Raw genomic sequence first — 24,742 nt, 5'->3', positions numbered from 1 at the left:
GGGGCCCGAGCGGCAGTGAGAGAGTGCGTCGAAAGGGAGCAGGCATGTCAGTGATGGTGGGTAAATGCGTAAGCAAAGTTATTGAAAATATTTAGGGATTGGCAATAATACGAGGTGCAATAGCATTTATCATGGTTTCACACTAGTCGTGCTCCTCTTGTAATCGTAATACACAGCTTCTTTACACTGTGCAGAAATACGCCGCCGGTGGAAAATAGTATCTAATACAGTCGTCTTTCATATTGAGTAACTTATTTTGGTAAGAGTGCACTTTATGCCGAACATTCATTGGAACCGATTCCTCGGAACATTTCAGAAAAATAATCCCATAAATCGAAGCAATAGAAAAGTAAATTCTGGACAAGTTCTGCAGACCACCTAATAACCAACCGTAATCTTACTTCGCACAAGCAAACTAAGGTGTATCACAACAGCGACAATAGATTACGATTGCTAACCAATGATCTACCACACTCACCAAAAATTTACTCTTCCATTGCTACGAATAATGGAAATATCATTGAGAGCTGTTTCACCTGAACTACTGCGAGAAATCAATTCAGGTGAAACGGTAACAAACAATTTTAAGATCTAAATGGAGGGCTAGCGCTCCCCAAACCCTCCGCTTAACAACCGAAGGAAAACATCCAAAACAAGAATAAATAATAAAACCACTACTTTTAATCTAACGTAATAAGGAAAAAAATAACTGCAAAACAATAAAGTAACACTCACTACTAATTATAAATCAATCCAGCATGACAATGAAAAAGGGAACAACCAACAGCAAACCTTCTATTCCATAAGTAATAAGCAAAATGAAGAATTAAATTATCAGAACGAAAAGTTAAATTTAAATTCCTCTTAAAATGCAATCGCACATTCTCGATAGACTGTGTACGGGATCAACAAAGTTATGGAAATGATTCACAGTCATATGAGTCCACTGTACCTTATCCAAACCCACGTACCCCTTCCAACAATCAGTGATAATAACGGAGTCAGGATCTACATGCTTAGAAATAATTTCTAAAAGTTAATCACACTGCGCGTGTTCTCGCTACACTCAGTCAAAAATATTTCATTAGTTTTGCGGCGAATACCACCGACTATCCACTTCTAACTACGGCGCATTTAACCGACATTAAATTTATGTGTTCCGAACAAACTCTGGTCCACCTCAAGTGTTACTCCTCAATTCTCAATATTAATCAGTCCACACAATATCGCGAAACGCTAGGAATTCACTTCAGTATCACAAACATATTTAAAAAATTATATTAATTAATATCCGAACACCGAAACTCACTTCACAATATCAGAACGACGAAACGACACATGTTCAAGGTACAACATTCGAAAATACAGCATCATCAGTCAGGAATACATAACAACCAAGCAGCGACTTCAACACAACCAACCAACCACAGCACAGGAGATATCAGTGCCATCAACAGCTAAAACTCCAACACAACATTCTCAAAAGGAGGAACAAATACATCGATTCCGTGCCTGTTACAAATAAGAGTGATTCCATACCTCCAATGCCACAACCTGTGACAAAATCACTTGTTCGGCATAAAGTGCAGTCTAGCCCTTATTTTATCCGTCATAAAGCACTTCTACTGATTTTACACTTGTAAATGTAATATACATTTGTATTACTTTGTATTTAATTCTATCGCTTAAAAGGGGCCGTGGTGGCTCAGTGGTAGGACGTTTACCTCTGGTGCTTATGGTCCCGGGTTCGATCCCAGCCCCCGCCAAGTGAACTTTGTGGTGGACAAAGACCGTGTACGTGGGTTTCCTCGGGGGTTCTCTCGTTTTTTCCCACTTTCTTCATATTCATTACTCATCATCAATGTCTCCTTTAGCCATTCTTTACAGGAGTATTTTAGTTGTTCAATAGAAGTGTAACGTATTTTGTAATCTCGTGTTGAGCACAAGGTTGGCAAAAACCATGGTTTTTATTGAAAAAAAAAAGTTTTTTTGGGGTTTAAACCAGGTTTTTTGGTTTAAATAATTTGCTCTATATATTCATATCATATATGGACAGAAAAAGTTTGTTTCGCCTTGATGTTATTATGCAAAAACCGGGTTATGCTGCAAGGGGTCATATAAGCTTAAAGCGGAATAAGAACCGCTTCTCGAGTTAAATCCTAGAGAAATTGTCCTCCATTTGAATTCGGAACCAGGACTAATTGGCCACAAATGCGATACGTCTGCCGACTCACTTACTAAGGAATCCTGATAAAAATACGTTGTGCTGATCTTTGCATACTCCTTAATATAACTGTCAAGAGTCATTTCAGAAGGGCAAAAAGATGAACAGTTGCACAAGTGAAACCATTATACAGAATTACATATGGACAATTTCAAAGTACTGCGGAGTACAGAAGAACTAATTTAGTTCAAGTTAGTTAACAAGGGCTTTTATTGGTCCAAATTAAAGAAATACGACGACTTAATTTGCATATCAGTAAGAAAAGTGAATAAATATACGAATTATTTGAATCCACTTTGGCCCAGACTCATTTATACATAAATAGATACCAAAGATACTTCTCATTTCACTAAATGCTTCTCGTGGGGTCTGTGTGACCCCCCCCCACACACACACAAAGTATGGCATTTCGATGTATTTTATCAATAGTAAACATTGAAACGAAACAATATTTAGAATTTTTCGTTGATTGCAATTACATAACAATAATAATTACAAAAAGATCAAAAAAGAAAAATTTATAAACTTATAAAAAAAAGTTCCTTTCTAGTATAATCTTTTTGAGTAACGAATGGGGAATTTAGGTCTGAATATAATACGAATAATATACGGGAGTGAAACGTGATAACCCACAAATGTGTGTTCATCAAGATTTTACAAACACTTACACTTTTTCGAGCATTTTTCGTGTTTTGGTTTAAATCAGTTGTTTTTTTTTTTTTTTTTTAAAAAAAAAACAGCTGGTTTAAACCAGCCAACCCTCGTTGAGGCTGTATTTAAAATGCATATTGTTATTGTCATTTATTTTATAATGTCATTTCATCATTAATTTTGTTATAGATCATTATTTATTTATACTTATGTACCAATATTGTATCACATTTTGACGTTGTCTATTGCTATGTATAGCTTAACGACAATAAAATTCTTTATTATTATTATTATTATTATTATTATTATTATTATTGTTATTGTTATTGTTATTGTTATTGTTATTCGACATAACCGTGAAAAGTAAAACTCAAAGATTTCATTTCATTTTCTATCGCCTAAAGAAATTTGTTCATTATAAATGTGTTTTTTCATGTAAAGTTTTGAATTTTACCTGTAAATCTTCCAAAATGTAGTACGCCAAAAGTAAACCAGCACATTTGTTTTTTGGTATTCGTGGAAGGGATTATGAGGTTAATTACCATAGACAACAGCATCAAATTGAGATGAAATGCGAGCATGACAGTAACAAAAGAAAAAAAAGTTATAAATATCATCAAGGTAATACTTCACAACGCTGGTATGGCTTATGTGGAAATCCTGTATAATTGTGATATATGTATTATTGGTATTTGATTATGAAAGAGGGGCTGCGGTGGCTCAGTGGTAGAGCGTTCACCTCTGGTGCTTGGGGTCCCGGGTTCGATCCCAGCCCTTGCCAAGTGAACTTTGTGGTGGACAAACACCGTGTGCGTGGGTTTCCTCGGGGTTCTCCCGTTTCCTCTCACTTTCTTCATTCCACCATTTCATTCATTACTCATCATCACCGTCTCCTTTAGCCTAACCGGCATAACCGTGGGACGTAAAACTTAATGATTTCATTTCATTTTTTTGATTATGAAAGGACGTGAGAGTTAATTGTCGCAGATGGCGGCCCTGAAATGCAAAATTTTGTTAGAGATGAATGGAATCAATCGAAAATAGATAATGGTCATCAGTGTAGTTTGAGTAATAAGCGAGATAGCGGAAGTCAAAATCTGGACTGTATGAACAGTGATGAAAATTTTCCGATTCATAAAAACGTACTCCACGTACTCCTACATCGTTGTTTAACCGTGATGTGAGGTGGAAAATTTTCTTCTATATTTTTCCGGAAAATTTTCCGTTCTAAACAAATTGATAAAAAGTGAAAGATCGTTTAAAGAATCTGAAAATTTTCATGGCTCAGACCATTTTCAGTACTATGTACGAACAAGTGAAACAAATTTTCATAAATTGAAATATTTTCTGTCTTCTATGGAAAAATTGATAAAATTTTTATTAGTCGAAAACTTTCATCATTTTGAAGCAAAAAGTGAAATAACTTTTTGTGAATCGGAAAAGTTTCATTGCGATGTAGAAACAAATGGAAAAACTTTCATAAGCCGAACAGTTTTGGATATTATGTATAGTGATGTTAGGTGGAAAATTTTCTTCTATATTTAACTGCACACTGAGATATAAAATTCAATTCCTGTAGAGGAAAATTAGGCAGCAATAAATTATAATTTTCCAATTAGCTTTCGGGAACCAGAAAATTTTCTATTATTTCACGTTGGGAAGTAAAACTGTAAATAGTGTTTCTGTCGGTCGGTCTGTCTTTGTTTGTTTGTTTGAGTGAGTGAGTGAGTGCGTGCGTGCGTGCAGTGCAGTGCAGTGCAGTGCAGTGCACATACATCGAGTTCGTAGAGAACAAGTGTCCAGACTAATCTAACCCTTCTTTACCATACTCTAACCTAACTCTGTTGAACTCTAGCCCAACCTACTCTATTTTACCCTACCTACTGTACTTGACTTACCCTATCTTAACCTACATTTTATGCCATTGATGTTTTCGCCGCTTCTATGAAATAATAGCCATATATTGCGTCACACAAAAAATAGGGGAATATTTAAAAGTAGTGTATGCTTACGACATATCTTAGAGTAGACTATTACCTAGGAGGAATGACACCTAAAATAACCGGCTAAACTGCCGCTGGTGACGGCGTTGGATAAGACCCATATGAAGCTGTTTTCAGTGTTGTATTACTACTTCTCTGTTCTTAGTTTATACAACTGGGAAGGTTTCTTGATACTCTACTATGTAGCGTACCTAGCATGTGACGGACGCGGTACGCTTGTGCGACGATGCAGACAAACCCTTCTCAGCAGTAGTACGAACTTATAGATTACACGACTATCGTATGTGTGGATGGGGTAGAAATGGTATTGAGAAAACACTGATAAAACACGTTGAGCATGGTCGGAGTTGTGCACCTAGGAAAATTTCGTAACTTTTGGAGAGCGATAGAATTTCCTTCCCAGGTCACCCCTTGAAATCATCACTAGTTCACACAAATCAGAAAATATAAGAGTAGTGAATCTAATATCGCACTCTGATCTGAGGTATTGCTAACTTGTTTCGAAGGCTGTGTCTTCCACCAAGGATTGAACCAGGGGTTACGTGTATTGGTAGTACGTGTTAACCTTTCGCCTTTAAAAAGAGAACTTGCTTGTTTAAATAAAGTTATAACAGAAATATTGTTTGAATTTAATATATATATATAATACACTCTGTCTTGAAAAGACCATAATACTATGGTCAGTAGGATATCTTAGTAAAAATGAAGAGTGTGTTCACTTTCATTTTCCAAAACGAAACAACTGAACAGAGACATCAAAGTGACGTCAATAGAATACCCAAGTGGCAATCTGACATAAGGGATTAATGTGTTAACACTAACCTGATATTTGACGCCGTCTTGTTTTAGAACCGAAGAGACCCTGGACAAAGACTGAAGAAGGGATATTTCCGTTCAAAACGAGACAGCTTCAACATTGTGAACAGAATTTTAAAGAAAAATAAAACTTTTTTTTTTTTTTTTTTTTTTTAACTGAAAGGTCATGCTTTTACTGAAAGAATGTGTAGACATTCGATAATTTTGATATTGTTACCCTAGGCTCATGGGAATTGTCATTGGTAAGAATCAAGTTGGTTCCTCTAATTTTTCGTTAATTGTCTGTTGAATGTTGAAACTTCACTGGATCTTAAGCAAACACATACAAATAATAATAAATGAAAAATAAACGAACAGGTCCGTGGGATCTTCCTTAAAGAAAGACTCACAGCTGAGAATTGTTTTTTTTGAGCATTTTTCTTCAGGGAAAGGCATCTGAAAAGCAGAAAGCAATTCCACATGTGTCAGTGATCCTTGTATCCCGTTCAATAAACCTTTATTCATATGTATGCCACTAAAGTTTACTAGTTTGTGAAATTTTAAAGTTCAGTACCAATGATCGCAATTGTATGGGAAAGGGTCTTTCACAGTAAGATAGTGAAATCGGCCCTTGATCCAAATTCGGTCGCTATTGACCCGAAAGTTACCCTTGACCTAAAACTACGTCAAAAAAATGTTGACCCCTTACCGCCTCCCCTTTCCGAATTATCGTATCATACATGCTCAAAATTGAATATTTTAAAATTTTGGTGGGGGTAGTCGAAAAATTTTGAAAGTTTCACAGATTGTAGATACTATGTAGATGTAAATGTGCATTTTTTTTTTCAAAAGCATCGATGCGTCTTTTCTTTATTTTTTTGCGTGTTGAAATTTTCAAAAAAATTGTTATAGGTCAAACAGTCCTTTGCCAGAGTTCACAATTTTCCTTTCTCTTGCGTCCCTTCTGCTTCTGTCGTTCTTCCGCTCCTTCGATTGTATCCATTTCGGAACAGAAACACAAAATATATCTTCCTAACAGTGCTTCCACTTCAACCGACTCGTACACAACGAAGTTACACACACCTCGCATCGGCTCCCCGTATCTATCAGTGCTTGCTTCATTGGCCGCACACAGTGGCGCTCTCTACCGCGAGCTGTGCGTATAAGTTTGTTGTGCAAGAGACGGTTGAAGTGGAAGCACTGTTACGGAGATATATTTGGTGTTTCTGTTCCGGAATGGACACAATTGAAGCAGCCGAAGAACGAAGAAGTAGAAGGGACACAAAAGAAACGAAAATTGTGAACTTCGGCAAAGGATTGTTTGAAGGGGCTCTCACGTTGAGAGCCCTAAAATGGTGGAAAAAATGTGCGAAAAACACGTTTGTTTTTGTTTTATTTCTGTTTTACAATGTTGCCATCACGTTCAGACCCCGTAAAAAATATATGTTGTACCTAAGGGTATAACAATTTTTTTAACCAAAAAATCAGCGACGTGTCAACAGTTTCAAAATTCTGTACAGTACGGCGAATTCTTTCATTTGTCTGAATATATTTTCTTCTTATCTTGGGCAACTCTTCTCCTCGAAACATTGCCTCGTACACTAAGTCCTGCTTTTTGTGTGTGTCTGTGTCTGTTGCCTGTCTGTTTGTGTGTTCCTAAGTGCATCGAAAAAGCACCAAATCGACGGATGGCCCATTTGAAGCTCCGCTTGCAGTCCACGATGAGCTGCTAATGCGTGGTGTTCGTTCTTGACTATTGTCATTGAGAACCTGTCTCACAGATTCCACATCCTTATTGGGAATGATGCTGTTTTTCTGGTACCATGCGTTTTAATAATTTATTACAGAAAATAAAAGTGCAAAAATGAAAATATGTACAGTATTGTACACATTTTCAGATAAATTCTATAATGTCTGACTCAAAAAATATAGTACACAGTGCAGTATATATATATATATATATATATATATATATATAGTCACACTCACATCTTTAAAATAGCTAAAAATTAACAAAAAAGAACGTTCTTTTTTACACTAATTACATTTCTTTATTACATATGTCATTTTATTAAGAAGAAATATTATTTTAAAACTAAGCCAGATAGTACGGATATCGCAATCTGGATAGTCGAGAGTCTGCTGCAGTTCCTTCCAATTTCTTTTCAACAGTAGAGACAAGTTGTGCATGACGTACAGAAACTTTGCTGTGTTGAAGATGTTTTCTTTTTTTTTTTAGTTTTTGCAAAATTATTTGTGGAAGTGTTTCGAAGTTTCCAGTGCGTGAACACCTGGGCTCTAGTTATGAAATTCACTATGACGTGTATAGCTAGGTAAACCTATTTGGATAAAAGGTTTCGCGCCCAAATGTCATGGACCCTTCCTGCACCTGTTGATCGAAGCTGACTCAAAGGCCTCTGAGAGCATTTTATACCTTTTACCGCTGGTTTCTCAGTCCCCATAACATAGCATGTAAATTTTACTTCATGAATATCTAACGACGTATGGTACTCAACAACTTAAAATTCTCCATACGAATACAGAAAAGCAATAGAATTTGGATGGTCATTTCAATTTCACACGTAATGATGTAGATCAAGAGTAATGAACTTTTTTTTTTTTATGTAACACTGTAATGGATTATACATTGAAGGTTGTTTGCTCCAATTTGATCTTCGTGAACAGGTGTGCTGCTGACAGGCAGGGATTTCCCTCGCCCTCTTAAGTCCTTTTCCAATGGTTGTGGTAGAACGTCGTGGGGTGCCACCCTCATCCTTCTTTTCTTCGTTTCTGGAGAGCGGATAGAACACAGATTTTTTTGTAAACGCCATAAAGGAACAACACGACAATTTGAACTATTTGCTTCTTGGATTTCTTTCTATGTGATGTATACTGCGAAAGCGAAGATCAGGTAGAGAACATCAATTTCATCATTAGTAATTACTCTACTTAAATAATTATTACTAGCCACTAATTTCATGTTAACAATTCCAACGCTTTGCAATAACATTGCCTCAATGTTAAAAAAAAAGAAGAAGAAGAAAAATACTTTGGCGTATAGGATCAACAAGGGTTGAAATTCAGTCTTCCTTTGCAGCACTAAGTTTGTACCTACAAGGCGTTTACATGGATACAAACTGCATAATTCCCTTTAGTGACTGGGGTTTGAAATTCGTGGTGGGTAGTTACTTCCACATGCTGGCAACATTATTCAAATAATTTTCTGGAAATGATGAAAAAAATTAACCTTACTTCAAGATCCATTCAACAGAAAAGTTGGATTGAACCATATGAACCAACTTTCCTGTGAATAAACATACGTAAGTAATATTCATAAGAAGCAAATGTTCGTAGATTATATAATATACAAAAACGTGTAGAGTACTATAGCAGTTAAGTGAATGCTTGGTAGCAATTCATGTTTGAGTTCGTTCGTTCGTATACTGTAATCATACTGCCTTAATGCTTTCACGGTGATTCTATTTTTGATTTTCCAGTTCTGGAGTAGACACCCTTTCACTGTACCTATTTAGAATGTCGTTTTACATAAAACCACCTCGTGGAAATATTGCTTTTCACAAACTATGTCATTCTGTGGAGCAGCGACTGGATTTGTTGTTAACATTTACACATTGCCAAGATGTTGATCCGAGCCACTTTGAATACTTCATAGAGGGAACGCCGTTGGATCGAGTTTCCCATTTTGTTTTGAGGTAATATTTTCTGCTTTTAAGTACTTATTATTTAAAGTAACGAATTAGAGAGTATAGTAGGAGAGGTATTGAGCATTGATTTTTTTTCTTATAAAAATCAAGCGTTTGGTGTTTTGTTGTATCATGTAACTTTTTCGAAGAATGGATATCAGCAAACAGCAACAGTACAATTTATGAACAATTTTTAACATATCGTTTACAAGAAATTTTTGATGTGAACTCTAAAAAAAATTTGGAGCCAAGATGGCTTAGTTGCTGGCTATTTATTACCTCTGGTTCGCGGGTCGCATATTATCTGCGTTCTCATCATATAGGTCTTTTGTAGTATTCTATGTGTTTGTTATTTTGTGGATGCAACTATGATTATTTATAAATATATAGGCCCATAGAAGAATTAAGCACATTAAGTATTCAAAAACATAATATGCGCGGAGGTTTTTTTAGAATTTTGTTAAATTTATAGTAAGAGTTGTGATTATTTAAATTTAACTTTATTGACATTGATGTTGTATCAGAGGCTTAATGAAATTGAGTGTAAAATCTGGTTCAGTTCTATAAGTGAACTCTATTGTCGGAGTTCATTTTATTTTATTTTATTTTATTTTTGTATTATTATTTATTTTTGTATACAGTGTTAGATAGGGGATCATTTCGTCCACAAAATATCCTTTTAGACACACATGTACAGAGCACGATTGTACTTTTATACTTGTAATGATATATTGTGTATTAGTGTACTTGTAATGTGTATTAGTGTTACTGTATACATTTTTTATAAAAACTGTAAATGTAAGAGCTAGGTAGAGGGTTCAAGGTGGATCCTCAGATTATCAATTACCATCACTGGGAAAACCTGTTTGGGCCTTAATAAATTAGGGACGTGAAATTGAGACTTTTGATTTAAAATAATTAAACATACTGTATGTTTCTGCGTTTCTTGACATTTGACATAGAAAGAAAGAGAAAGAATGGAGGTCAAGTCGAGTTCGTGCCACGCCACTATTTTAAATTGCTCGGCTCGACAGAGGTTTTGCCGATAGTGCATGAAATGTGCCACAAACTGACATACGTGAGGGTGTAAATGTACTATTCATTAAAACTTAGCCTCTCCATGTGAACAACAGAGGGTTGTACTACTAATTCTATAATCGTAATAATATGGCAGAAAAATTTGTTACTGAGGTATCCAAATAACAAAAATAATTGTACTCGGAACATTTGATAAGATATTTAATATTCAACACTGGTAACTGCTCAGCCAGTGACCTTGGTTACCTAGAGACAGCGTGAAAGAATACTACATTGGCTGGTAAACAACCCTTCAATGTGTTTCGTTTATAACACATATTGCTATCTGTCAGACACTAATTTTTCTTAATCGCATAATATTAAGTACGTATGTTTCTATATTTCAGTGTGTTCTGAACGATGTCGTAAGTATATTTCACAGTAAATGTAACAATTCGGGAAACTAATTCGTATATTATGAAGGTAAATGTTAGGTATGAAGGAATACAACAAAAATTATAAAACGCATATCTCATTAATGTTTATTATATTATAGGAGTTCACGACATATGAAACAGGGACAATTACAGTCATGATGTAATCTATTTTCGATGGGGATACACTAATTAACTTTGACGTGTATAATGTGAGATAGGTGATTTCTAATATTGTAACTGACCAATTATAAACTTTTTATTTGTGGAAAAGTAGAAAGTCATTCTAACACTAGTGGAAGAAACGTATTGTAACTGACCAATTATAAACTTTTTATTTGTGGAAAAGTAGAAAGTCATTCTAACACTAGTGGAAGAAACGTTGGCGGAGAAAGCGAAATCCTTAGCAATGGAGGTCCAAGTCTTGGACTTCTTGCTGGTGGAATATAAAAATTGAAACCTACTGGCAGAAGAATAGGTTCAACAAATTCTCAGTTTAATGCACCAAGGACAAGCTCAAATCAAAGTTAGCAACAGAGTGAACCTGTGCAGCGCCATGTATCAGGAAATACAAAAAATAGAGAACCCGCGTCTGTAAATCAAAAACCTAGTTTATCTATGAGTACGTCAGATCCAAACCTTACTACTAGTCCTGAAAGAACCAATAGAAATGGCAATTAATTCTCTTATACCAAAGTAAGCCACTTGTCGGTGACTATGCAAAACCAAATGTAGCACCAAACAACCAGTTGCTAGTGCAGACCAGTGCGTCTATCGTCATCTGTAAAGCTTTGAAATAAGTAGTTTTCTATTTGTGCTTCTTTTGGGATGCTTCACCTGCAAATTGAGCTATTAAAGTTTATAAGTAGTACATCAGAGTACATTGGAGACAGTAGTAGTAATCGGAAAAATTTCATTTTGCAGTAATACAATTGTGCCTAGCTTGTTTAAATGTTTGAATGCTTTACCGAGCAATGTTTGTTGGCAATACTTGTGCACGTTACTGTTTTGCCTGCATCTTCCATTTATTGATTTTCAATTCGTACTAAAAGATTTCTTTGACAATCACTTATTTTCTCTACTTTCACACTAAATTTTTGTTCCCATACCGTGTTACCTTTCGCACCCTCACACTTCACTCAACCCTGCCTGATACTTAACATCTACACCTCATGTGTCGTCATATTCGCACGAACCTAAAATCCAAAGTGATGAGACCTTGGTTTTTTCTGAGTCCAAAATTTCGTCTGGAAACATCGCTTATCTTCAATTTTCTCCTTCGGGCTGTCTAATTTTCCCCTTCAGCTATCTCAGAGGCCAACACCCTACAGTCTGCGAGTACGAGTGGCGGAGATTCAGGACTACGCTCAGTTCTTACCATCTGTTTTCGGAAACTCCAAAAATGGTTCGTTTTGGCAAGGAAATGGAGTGGCGGAGTGCATTGAAGTAGATTGACATCGGTTATCGAAAAAGTGGCCTCACAGAGCTTCGGCCCAAACAGCGAAGTAGAAAGCTTTAACATTTCATCAGTTGCATAAACAGTTACATTTAGTTAGAGAATTTACATTACGTATGCTTATGTAACTCGATTGAAATATAATAGTCTGCAGAAATTTGCTTTCCTATCTACGTGCTGTCAAAATAACAACCACCACACTTAATACATGAAAAGCACGCACTGGCTTTGAATCAAATGTTCTGTTTTCGAGGGAAGAGAAATATTGTCGTTTACTCTGCATCATGAAGCAATAGGGAAGCTACTTGGAATAAGAAACCCACATGTAATGAATTTGGGATACGATGTAGTGTCCACACGTCACTCAACTGAAAGCTGAGTGACCGACTATAGCCTTTCGTGGAATCTGAAAATTAAAATTTTAGATTGAATTTAATTGAGTGTAAATTAAGACTAAATTAAAAGTCGAAAAGTAGGCAAAGAAATATTAAAGTGAAATAGGGATGTGGATTGGATTAAAAATATGTATTTATTTTAGCCAATCAGCAACATTAAAGAGGGAAGTATGAGTAGTTGTGAATGCCTAAAGATATATTGTGTTTCGATGTCTATAAAATGTACGCAATAGTTTTCGAGTCGAATGTAGAAAAAACATTCTGAACAAATTCGAATTTCTTTTAGCAATGTATTATGAAATTAAGATTTTTGTCTTGCCTGTTCATTACCTTGAATTTTGGTTTTCAGATTAGTTTCTGTTGCATCGCATGAACTTCAGGAAATAGTTCTTAGAAATGAAACCATACTGTTTCGACGTCGTCTTGATTCCTCACGGGAGTACGACCTGTGGAGACTTCTTGGGATCCTCCAAAGACATGTACTGGAAGCTTCAAGAAGAAACGTAAATGACAAATTTAAGATTTTATACCAAAGTCTACTAAACGTCTGTAGTTGGTTGTGTGACGAAGAAACCTGGCCTCATATATTTAGTCTTAACCACAAGGAAAATTGCGAAGAAGCATGCGTAAAAGGTAAAAGTATTTTTTTTCTTTTCTTTTTGGCTTGCTCGTTGCAGACTGTGGGACTAGAAGTAAATAACTTAGTCCGAATTATGTTTGAGCAAAATGCTCTAAAATAGGCGTTAACAACTGAATCTACAAAATCACAGGTTGAGTCGACAGATGAAAATTATAAATTTTAGGTACGATCTGTGTCGTTGTCGCACCCATTTGGCGCCATCGAGTGACGCATACGGCAACTTGCGCTGCGACTCATATACTTTTGTAATTTTATATATATATATATAGCTTTTAAACTAACAGATAGAAAGTGCTTAAATTTTGTACCATGAAATATCGCAGGAGGACATTGTTTGATATACAGTGCAGTACAACCAGATTAACAGTGTAGCCATCCTAATATAAGGTTATATTTCTTTCAGATATCATTACGTCAAGTTATTACGTAGTTCGAATCTACAAAACTTACAATACCACATTTGTTTTGCAGTGTTGCAGTCTAAGGACACTACAGTTTCACAAACATCGTAAAACAACCAAAGTTTGTAGGTTTCTACAACAGTCATAACGCAAGTGAGATGGATGGGATAATTGCACATCGAAAGTTTTATGATGTCGAATACTGCGGTCATCATATGACATATTTCGAACAAATAGAAACAAAGTTACCAGAAATTCAAAATTTGACTTTCTTGAAAATACATTGTTTCGAAAAAATACTTAGATAAGTATCACTTCCAATTATGTATATACTTTTCAATTGACATAAAGATCATTATGTCGTTTACAGCAATTTATCATCTCAAACCGTTCTTGAGATATGAAAAGAAAGAAAAAAAAAAGGTAATGATTTCTATATTGCTTAAAATGACATATTTGTGCGAACCTTTGAAAACCATTGATGTTTTATTTTGTTTGTGTAACATGTCAGCAGGTGCAATTACAAGTTCTCGGAATTACATAATTTTGAGAAGTGTTGCACACTTTACCGTTGTTTGTCATATCTCTAGAACGGTTTGAGATATCAAATGGCTGTAAACGGCATTATAATGTAACATCTGTCGAGACACATCTTTGCGATTGGATGTAGTCCTTAGCTAAGCAGTTTGTTTGAAATAAAAAAAAAAAATAAACTTTAAATCCATTGTAACTTTGTTCTTATTCATACGAAATCCATCATTTCATGATTGTAATATTGGGCACTGAAGTACTTCTGATGTACATTGCCCCATCCGTCTCACTTTAGTTTTTACTGTTTTAGAGGTTATCAAGTTTTGGACGTTTGTGATATTGTGGCGTGCTCAGTTTGCAATACTGGATAACAGATGTGATATTGCAAGTTTTTGTGTAACACATAGATTTGATATGTGTAATAATATGATGTAGTACAATTTCAAAAAAAAAAACTTTATATGGATTGGCAACACTGTTAACCTGATCGTGTCGTAGATCATACTAAACAATGTTTCCCGCAGATATTTGCATGGTACAAAATTTCAATATTTCTTCTCTATTAGTTTAAAGATTACAAGGGCGTGTCAAAATAAATGCTCCAACATTTGTATGTATAACCACCGTCCGTTCGCTTCAACACATGCCTCCGTTTTACCTCATTGATCACTACCTGGTAGCAGCGCTAATAAGAGAAAGAGATTATCGTGGAATAAAGGAAATATTCAACATCTTAAAACAGATAGACTTAATTTAAAGAAACTAAAGGAGAGCCAGGTGAGAGGGGAATACCAGATTGATGTGTCGAATAGATTCTCGGTTTTAGAGGTCCGGAATGCACCAGTGTTGAGGATATTTAGGTAGAAAGTAGAGAGAGTATTAAAATTTCAACAAAAGAAAAATTGGGGCACGCGGAAATACGTAGGAACAAACCATGGTTCGACCAGGAATACACTACAGTAGCAGAGAAGAGAAAACAGGCAAAATTACGTTGGCTACAAAATTCGAACGATATAACCACAAAATTTCGTTGACATCAGGTGGGAAACTTCCAAAATGTTTAGAAAGAAGAAACGCGATTTTTTGAAAGCTAAAATTAATCAAATTGAAGGTAATAGAAACAAAACATTCGGGACATGTATAAGCATCAGTGAATATAAGAATGGCTATCAAATTCTCGCTTTTATATTAAAGAAAGCCAACGGAACAATTCTCACTGATACAGATAGCATTTTGAATAGATGGAAAGATTTTTTTTTTTTTTTACTATTTACTTAACACGCAGACAAAAAAAACTAATGTTCGTGAAGAAAGGGAAATGCAGACAGCAGAATCATATATTCCAGCGCTTAACCGAACAGAAGTAGAAATCGCTATAAAAAAATTAAAGAAACGCCCTACAGATGGTCATCCAGGGTTCATGGGGAATTTGTACAAAATTTATATTTCCTACTCCCAGCAATCTTAGAGATCTGATAATTAATGCCGGAAGGTACATCTCTCATATTTCTCTCTCAGGAGTTGCATTTCGCAAAATCTTGTCTTATGCAAAATCCAAAAATTCAAGTAGAGCACTTGTACAAAATTCCAATTTCTAATACCTAACGCCTTCGGAAATCTGAGAATATTAGACCTATCGATAACTATGAAATCGCACTCAGCTTCCAATTTTTCAAGAAATGTACTTGCTGTAATAACATTAGACCGACCACTACATTTTGTCATGGATCTTATTTCACTAAATTTGGAATATGTTTTAAACTTTCTTAATTTAGGTGAGCATGAACATCCCGCTGCACATGAACTTCCGTACTCCGTAGTGCTCTTCTTTCCTCATCATCACTTCTTGAAGTTGAACCCATGTCTTCTATACCAGAATGGCACTCCTGTAGATTTCTAGATTCTTCATTAAGACGATTTTTGAATGATATTAGTTTCGGCGCCTGCTAGGTTCATAATAGGATTATGGTTGCGATCCACCATTTCAAACTTTTCGTTTAGAGTTTACACTTCTTGGAGTCTCTGAATATGGTGCGAATGTTCATTAACCTGAATTTCCATTGTTTTAACAGCTTCAAGAGCCGCAAATTGGGAACAATTTGTCCTAGTTTAGTATCAGTTTCTTCCCATTTGGCATTTAACTGTTGTGTAGTTGATTCCAATTTGTCATTTAACTGTTGAGTCATTACATTCATTTGCTGCCCAAGTTGCCTTATGAGATCGGCCATACACGATGTTGACTCAGATGTTCTCATAATATTATCATTTCCTCTAGCACTAAGGCTATCTTCGCTTTCTGGAATATTCATTGTAATATTTTTATACACTTTGTTTTTACTCTGTAATAAAATGTAAATGTGTTGGCGAATTATTTGTAACGGAAATGAGACAGTTATACTCTTCCTTCGATTCCTTCGAACTAATCTCAATAAGGCCCTGGGTGCGAAACAGCCATATATATATATATACAGGGTGGTAGGAAACTCCACCGTCAAAATTCGGGAGGTGATTCCCGACACCGAAACAAGAAAAAAAGCCCTTTTGCACTTTTCTCTAGGAGAGACAGTTTCGGAACTACATGATGCCGAAAACGGGAAAAAATACACTTTAGAGCGCTATATATCCTCTATTTCGAAAGATATAGGCAAGACGGCATGGTCACCTCAAACGAACGAAACCTGCTCTATTCAAAGATGGGTATGTCGCAATCGTGAAATCAGTGCACAAGGGATTCCCCAAAGGAGCGTAGGGACTCTCGGATAAACTGTCAGGTAAAGATACGTCAAAATAGGCGTGAATAGATAGGTTTCCCACCTGGTAACCATAATTAGTTGTACCATGCCGAGATCTCAAACAGAGACGAAATGGTGGACACATCATATTCGCTATGTGTGGTTGCACAAGGGTCTTCACCACAGCGAAAATTAAACTACTGCTAATTTTATAGTTTTTCTGTAATATGTTCAAAATAAGTACAAATATTGGGAAAGTAAAAACATAATGCGCTAGATATTATGATTCTGTATGTGATACCGTCATCACAACTCACTTATCTGCTTTCCATTTGCAACTGCCGAAAGATTTTTTGCGGGTTTTGTGAATAGCGGCACACCCAAAGAAGATAGGTGAGTTGTGATTACGGTATCACATGCAGAATATTATCTACTGCACTGTTTTTGTTTTTCCAATAATGTTATTTGTTTTCAAGATATTATATAAAAAAAAAATTAAATTAGCTGTAGTTTCATTTCACTGTGGTGAAGATGCATAACCACCAGGTACTGATGGTAACCAACAATGCAGTTGTATTAATTATTCCTGCCAGGGATACTATGTTATTTTCATGATATAAGCCAGGGATAAGCTTTTACGTGAGGGTGATTTCCCCTGCACCCCCTCGTTTATTCGAACACTGCTGACAGCAAAACATTGACTATTTTCGGGAACATTGCACGGTCACAAACAGAGGGCCATAGCTACCATACGGCTAAACCACACTACATACATACTTCGTTGATTTGCCTCGAGAGGACCCCCAAGTTACCAGTCCAGGTCATTGCGATGCACAAGGAGTTAGCACTGAAGAAACACTGAGTGCACAACCAACAAACAATACATCACCATTGAGCAGACCTACCTTGTCTGTCAAAGTCATCCGTGAAGTTGAAGTGGGCAACTAGTACGTTGTGTGTTGTGACAATGGCCCATTACACCAATCAGGAACAGGTCGAGATGATTTTTGTGCATGGAGAAGCACATGCAATGGTAGACAGGCAGCCTGATTATACAACGATCAATATCCCAATAGACGCCAACCGCATCATACAACATTTGCAACGCTGTTTCATCGTTTGTGTGAGACCGGAACGTTTCATATTGCCATGTATGACACGGGAAGACCACGTGAGGAACGCACTGTGCATGCCGAAGAACGTATTTTACGACATGTGCTCAATGACCCGAGTGTAAGTTCCAGGGAGCTTGCCCGTCAGCATAATGTCAGTCATGAGAGGGTGTTGTCGATCCTTCATGCCAACAATTTTTACCCCTATCATTTGCAACGGGTACAGGGTCTATCGCCAGGGGATTTTCCTCCCAGGCTGGACTTTTGTAATCAGGTTCTCCATTTGGTGGCAACAACTGTCGGTTTTCTCTCCTCCATTTTGTTCACAGATGAAGCCCAATTTGGAAGAAATGGTATCCAGAATTTTCATAATATTCGTCTGTGGAAAATCCACATGGAATGGTACAGGCCCGCCACCAGCACCAATTTCGTATCAACGTTTGGGCAGGGATTCTGGGTGACCATCTCATTGGACCAGTTGTTCTTCCACAACAACTCACTGGGCCTATCTATTTGAACTTCTTGCGCGAGATACTTCCTACACTTCTGGAGGATGTGCCGTTGGTCTTACGACAACGTATGTGGTATATGCACGATGGTGCCCCGGCGCATTTCTGTCGCCCCGTGCGTGATTATTTGAACACTGTTTTTCCGGGCAAGTGGATCGGCCGTGGCGGTTCTATGTCATGGCCTGCCCGGTCGCGGGATTTAAACCCTCTGGATTTCTATTTATGGGGGCATCTCAAAACTGTTGTTTATGCTTCTCCGGTACCTGATATCCAAACGTTGGAACAACGCGCCCGAGCCGCTTGTGACGCTTTGCGGGAAGAACCAGACACGTTTCGACTTGTGCGCCGGTCTGTGCGGCGACGTCTGAATGCCTGTGTTCAGAGTGGTGGACGTCATTTTGAGCATCTTCTTTAGTGTTGCCACAGGTAAGACTGTTGTAAGATTTCTGAAACCTTTAGTGTCGTTCTTTGTGATACTTATTCACCACGGACACCAGTATGAGCTGTAGTGTATCATCCTTGATAATACAGTCCATGTTTGCTTGTACGCATGCTTTTGTCCATGTCTTCCATGCCTCAGTTGCCTACTCGGTAGGACCTAGAGCGATTCTCGGTCCTGCAATGTCTGCGTACTCTGCTTGTTGCGGAACCGTTGCACCAACACCCATGTCCGGCGGTGTTCCCTTGGATTGGTCCCCACTTTTCCAGCCCACCCCACAGTTCGTACGTAAACCATACGTAACACGTCATAGTACATACGTCTGTTTCACTTTTCACGGCCCTTATCATGTCTGCTTTGCGGAATACCCTTCTTCCTGTATGGACTTCCATTGCGCAGTTCCATCTGCTCCTTTCAGTTTGCACCATCAGTTCCCTTGAGTATGATTTTCTTTCTCATTTTATGGACCGACGTCACTATCTCAATTCGTTGGGGAGATATTGTACTTTACCCACGGTGTGTGGTCGATCTTTTGTTCGGTTCCTGCTGGAACACGCCGCCTCTTTCGACTTCTGTTCATGACTTGTTTCCAGTTGTGGAGTCACCTCCCGAAATGTATTCACCCACACTTCATATCCACAACTTCATTGTTGGTCACCATCAGTACCTGGTGGTTATGCAACCACACATACCTAATATGACGCGTCCATCAATTCGTCTCTGTTTGAGATCTCGACATGGTTACAACTAATTATGGTTTCCAGGTGGGAAACCCATCCATTCACGCCTATTTTGACGTATCTTTACCTGACAGTTTATCGGGGAGTCCCTACGCTCCTGTGGGGAATCCCCTGTGCACTGATTTCACAATTGTGACATACCCATCGTTGAATAGAGCAGGTTTCGTTCCTTTGAGGTGATCATGCCGCCTTGCCTCTATCATTCGAAATATAGAAGATATAGCGCTCTAAAAAGTATTTTGCCATGTTTTCGGCATCATGTAGATCCGAAACTGTCTCCTAGAGAAAAGTGCAAACGGACTTTTTTTCTTGTTTCGGGGTTACCTCCCAAATTTTGTCGGTGGAGTTTCCTACCACCCTGTATATATATTCAAAAAAGAAAGAACAGATTTCAAACATTTATTTCTTCCAAACTACAAAAGATAGAAACATGATTCGAACGTTACTTGATTAAGAAAAGTTTACAATTTAAACAGCCCGGATAGAAGTTCCAATCACGGCCGCAAGGGCGCTGTTGTTTGTTGTTGTTTGTTTGTAGTGAAATGGCGGCGTCACCACAGGAGAAGTCTTTGTGTGCTACAATTGGCAAAACTTGAGTCCATTGTTGCAGTTCAGCGAGCATTTCGCCGTCAATTTAATAAACAACCGCCGCATCATAAGCAAATTTACGAGTGGCATCGAAAATTCGTAGAAGATGGTTGCATCTGCAAAGGGAAAAGCACGGGATGTCCACGCACATCGAACGAGAATGTCGAGCGTATTCGTACACTTTATGAAAGGAGCCCAAAGAAATCCACATCACGAGCAAGCACAGAACTTAACATTCCCCAACCAACGGTATGGCGAGTTCTAAAACATCGTCTGCACATGAAGCCATACAAACTGCAGTTATTGGAAGCATTGCATCCTGACGACCACAACAAAAGGTACGAATTTTGCATTAGCATGTTAAATAATATGGAAGAAGACAATTTTGCTCAACGATTAATTTTTTCCGATGAATCCCCTTTTCATCTTTCTGGTAAAGTTAATCGCCATAACGTTAGAATTTGGCAAGTGAAAATCCTGCGGCAGTGAATTCGATAACTAGAGACCAGCTGATTCGTGTGTGGCAAGAAATGAGCCACCGTTTTGACATTTGTCGTGTAACACCCGGTGCTCATATTGAATGCACATCATAACTACTAACAATACTTGATTAAGAATAATTTACAATTTAATGTTCAAATCATGTTTCTATCTTTTGTAGTTTGGAAGAAATAAATGTTTGAAACCTGTTCTTTCTTTTTGAATAACCCTGTATATTGCGGTCCCAGTTCGATTAAAATTATTTTAATAATCACCAAAACTTATCACGGTAATTATTTCAATAAATTAAACTATTTTTATTGCTTTCAAACTTTGTATTTCCTTTATACTTATCATTCATTTTACAGAAATTAAAAATATACTTCAATCGCTTATGGCTTCCTCTTTTATTATACTTTTAACAGCATAAGTAAAACAAGTTGAAACAAGTCTGGCCACAAGGTTTGTTATCATAGGGTACCGGACTATTGTCCTCGTTGCCCTATAACCAAATGTACAGTCAACGACAGTAGAAACTGGAGGTTGGATACATAAGAAATGATAGCTTTTTCCAGTAGCAGAATAGTTTCACTCGATGTCTGATAGTTGGACAACCAACATGACAGCAAATACGTGCCCGAAAACATAACATGCCAGGATATTCCTCCATTTGGAGGAAAAAGTATTACTATCTGAGATCATCACTTAGAGAAACAACCACGAGATAAATCTGCAGAAATTCCATTCACTTTAAGATCTAAGAGATAGGAATTAATGCAAAGGAAACGAAAAGAATAATACGCATCATGCAGAGACCGAAAAAGTATGGAAAGCTAAACAAAATGAGAAAAGAAGGAAAGAGGGAGAGGAAAGAGCAAAAGACATGGGAATAAATTAAATTTTAACACTTAAGGATAAACAGTGTCCATCCTTCCTCCTGCCCCTGTATCCGTCCTGGTTTTTCTCCCTTCATAGGATAAATCTCATTCAGTATCAAACGCGAACATCATTTATAGTGTTTAATTCCTTCAAAAAAGTTAACTCAGTCCAGGGCGAGACTCGAACCCCGGTCCCCTAGAATGACAGTCAGACGCTGTAACCACTTACCTACACAGGCTATAGCGACCACGTTTATAAACCAGCCATTACCCGCGCTGTTATCAAACGTCTTAAATCAGCCATTGTCGGGAGTTACCCCAGTTACTCTTGAATTTGAATTTTATTTACGGCCTTCAGCCATCTACGGCAACAGGCCCCATGTTTTCATTAAAAGCATTTGTTCTATAGATTGAAATCAAGAATAACTTAATCTATACTCTTACTTACTGTTGTCAATATATATATATATATATATATATATATATATATATATATATATATATATATATATATATATAGAGAGAGAGAGAGAGAGAGAGAGAGAGAGAGAGAGAGAGAGAGATAGGTATATTAAAATCGGATTAATGGGGGTTAAAAGAGTGATTTCGTAACTGCGAAATGGGTCTTCAAGACGGTGATCGTACCACTACTGACATCTGGTACCGGTGTTACGTAACACACACATTAGAAATAAAGCTTCGAAACGAAAAGTTGCACGTTGTACCGTGGATAAGTCGGTAAGGTGCCTGCTTATTGAGTGGGCAACTCGAGTTCGAGTCTCGAGTACACTAATTACTTTTTCCTTCAAAATACATTTCTATATTTTTATATATGTTATTAATAATTGCTTTCTTGCATTTTTTGTAAATTATCTTAAATTAGTGAAGGTTCAGTAAAATCCAGAAGGTTAACATACATATATATGATTGTTTTATCCGTATGTACAGTCCAGAGATGGAGCGGGCGGGGGGCCGCGGGTCAACAGAACGTGACCCACTGCAACCCCTCACCCACCAGGACCCACTCTGACTTAACAACGTATTACGACCCACAGACTCATTCTGCTCAGTGCATTGTAGACAGCTTCTGAACACTGGTGAATTTGTCTACTTTCAAGGTATCCTTTTTCTTTTCATTTGTTTCTATTGACAAAAGAACTTCAGGCAATTTTAGATATTGATATTTGCAATTGTAATAATAGCAATAGGACTTATTTGAGACGCAGCCTGTGATTTCTTAGAGGAGCTAACTACTGGGAAAAATGTTTGAATCATGTGTAGTATAATATATGAATTATTATATAAAAAATTGAATGTAACTATGTGTGCATAATCATTATATCCAAATTGCAAAGTCAAATGAAATGATTTTTGGTATATACTTAGGCCTCAATCTCAAATAGGAAGTTATATCTACATGTATCGGTTTCATTATATTACATATTCTAAGAGGGTCCGAATTTTTGCAAAAATTTAGTATCTCGGAAGCCGTTCAAGTTGGAGAGCTGATATTCAGTATATTAATTCTTTATCTAATATAAATAAAATAAAGAGTTTGTGTGTTTGTCTGTATGTCTGTCTGTCTGTCTGTGTGCGGCCTGGGAACCAGACGAGTGGACCGAGAGTTACCAAATTTTGGTCAGGGGTACCTAGCCCAGGCGCCAGATCAAGACGAAGCCGTTTTTTTTAAATTTCGAACCAGGGGTGTCTCAGGGGGGCTTTTACCGGAACCGCCTTGGGAACCAGACAAATAGACCAAGAGTTACCAAATTTTAGTCACAAATACCTTGGTCCACCCTCCAGATCAGAGTTAAACGTTTTTCTCAAAATTCGAACCAGGAGGTCTCAGGGGGGCGTTTATCGGGACATGTAAAAGTATTAGAAAATTTCCGATATTAGTGTCGAATTCATAGTTCTCGCGGTCGCTGAAATCAATAATGAAGCTCCTCTCGCAATAAACTTCCAAATTCACGCTATTCGGCTCCTTGCCATGGGTCACCGGGGGGGGGGGGGATGAAATATCGAAACATATAAAAGTGATCCATAATGACCAATATTAGTGTCAAATACATAGTTTTCGCGGTCGCTAAGATCAATGGTGACACTTTTATAAGCGATGACTTGCAAATTCAGCTACCATTGTATGCGGTCCGAGGGTCACGTGTGTGTGTGTGTGGGGGGGGGTTACCAAGATGTAAAAATAATCCAAAATGACCTATATTAGTGTCAAATCCTTAGTTTTCACGGTCGCTGAGATGAATGGCGATTCTTCCAGAGGCGTTGACTTCTAAATACAACTCCCATCGCCAGGGGACCAGAGACGTTCTTTTTAAATTTCAAACAGCGGTGTCTCAGGGCGCGTTTAGAGTGATATGTAAAAGTAGTAGAAAATTACCGATATTTTATCGTTTCGTTATTCAGTTTGTTTACATAGATATTTTATCTGACCCTTGCGAATAGTGGGTATTTCAGCTAGTTATTAATAAATGCAAGATATAAATTATTAATAATATACAGGGTGGACCAAAAATAGATATACAGTACCGTACTGATCAGCTCATTGCACTTTATATAATTTCTTATTGTTATCCATCAGGTAAACTTAGTTTCTATATTATTTGTTTTAATGTGTTTTACTTACATCTTGAGCTCAGAAGAGTCAAAGTACGTAACTCATAAACTAGAATGTTATAGTTGATCAATTCAGAGGTGTATGCCTACTTTTGGACTACGTAAACAGATAGGAATGTATCGTAAAAGGAAGAGACGAAAGTGTAAACATACATAACCGTACTTGACTTTATATAATCTATCTTAAACCGCGGCCACTAATCTAAGATAATGTAGGAAAAATTGCAAGAAAGAAAGTAATAATAATAAATTTGACCAATTGCAAATATGGTCAATTGCCTGAAGTTCTTTCTTCAATAGAAACAAATGAAAAAAGAAGAAAAAGGAAGGCCCTGAAAGTAAAACGTAGACAATTCCATCATTCCTCAGAAGAATTTGTCTA

General features: G+C 37.1%; 1 protein-coding gene across 2 annotated transcripts in view; it reads left to right on the top strand.

Moving 5' to 3' along the window:
- The window catches only part of LOC145673890 (uncharacterized), a 115,084-nt gene that overhangs the window by 778 nt on the left and 89,564 nt on the right, over positions 1-24,742 (top strand). For both annotated transcript variants that reach the window (XM_081743685.1, XM_081743684.1), the window contains exons 2-3: positions 9,171-9,386; positions 13,029-13,312. In XM_081743685.1, the coding sequence (XP_081599811.1) occupies positions 9,208-9,386; positions 13,029-13,312 (463 nt within the window). In that variant the 5' untranslated portion in view covers positions 9,171-9,207. The remainder of the gene's footprint in view (positions 1-9,170; positions 9,387-13,028; positions 13,313-24,742) is intronic.

The sequence above is a fragment of the Thermobia domestica genome, chromosome 17 (assembly GCF_964235325.1).
Source record: "Thermobia domestica chromosome 17, izTheDome1.hap1.1, whole genome shotgun sequence".
Lineage (NCBI taxonomy): Eukaryota > Metazoa > Arthropoda > Insecta > Zygentoma > Lepismatidae > Thermobia > Thermobia domestica.
This window is presented reverse-complemented; position numbering and strand designations above follow the sequence as displayed.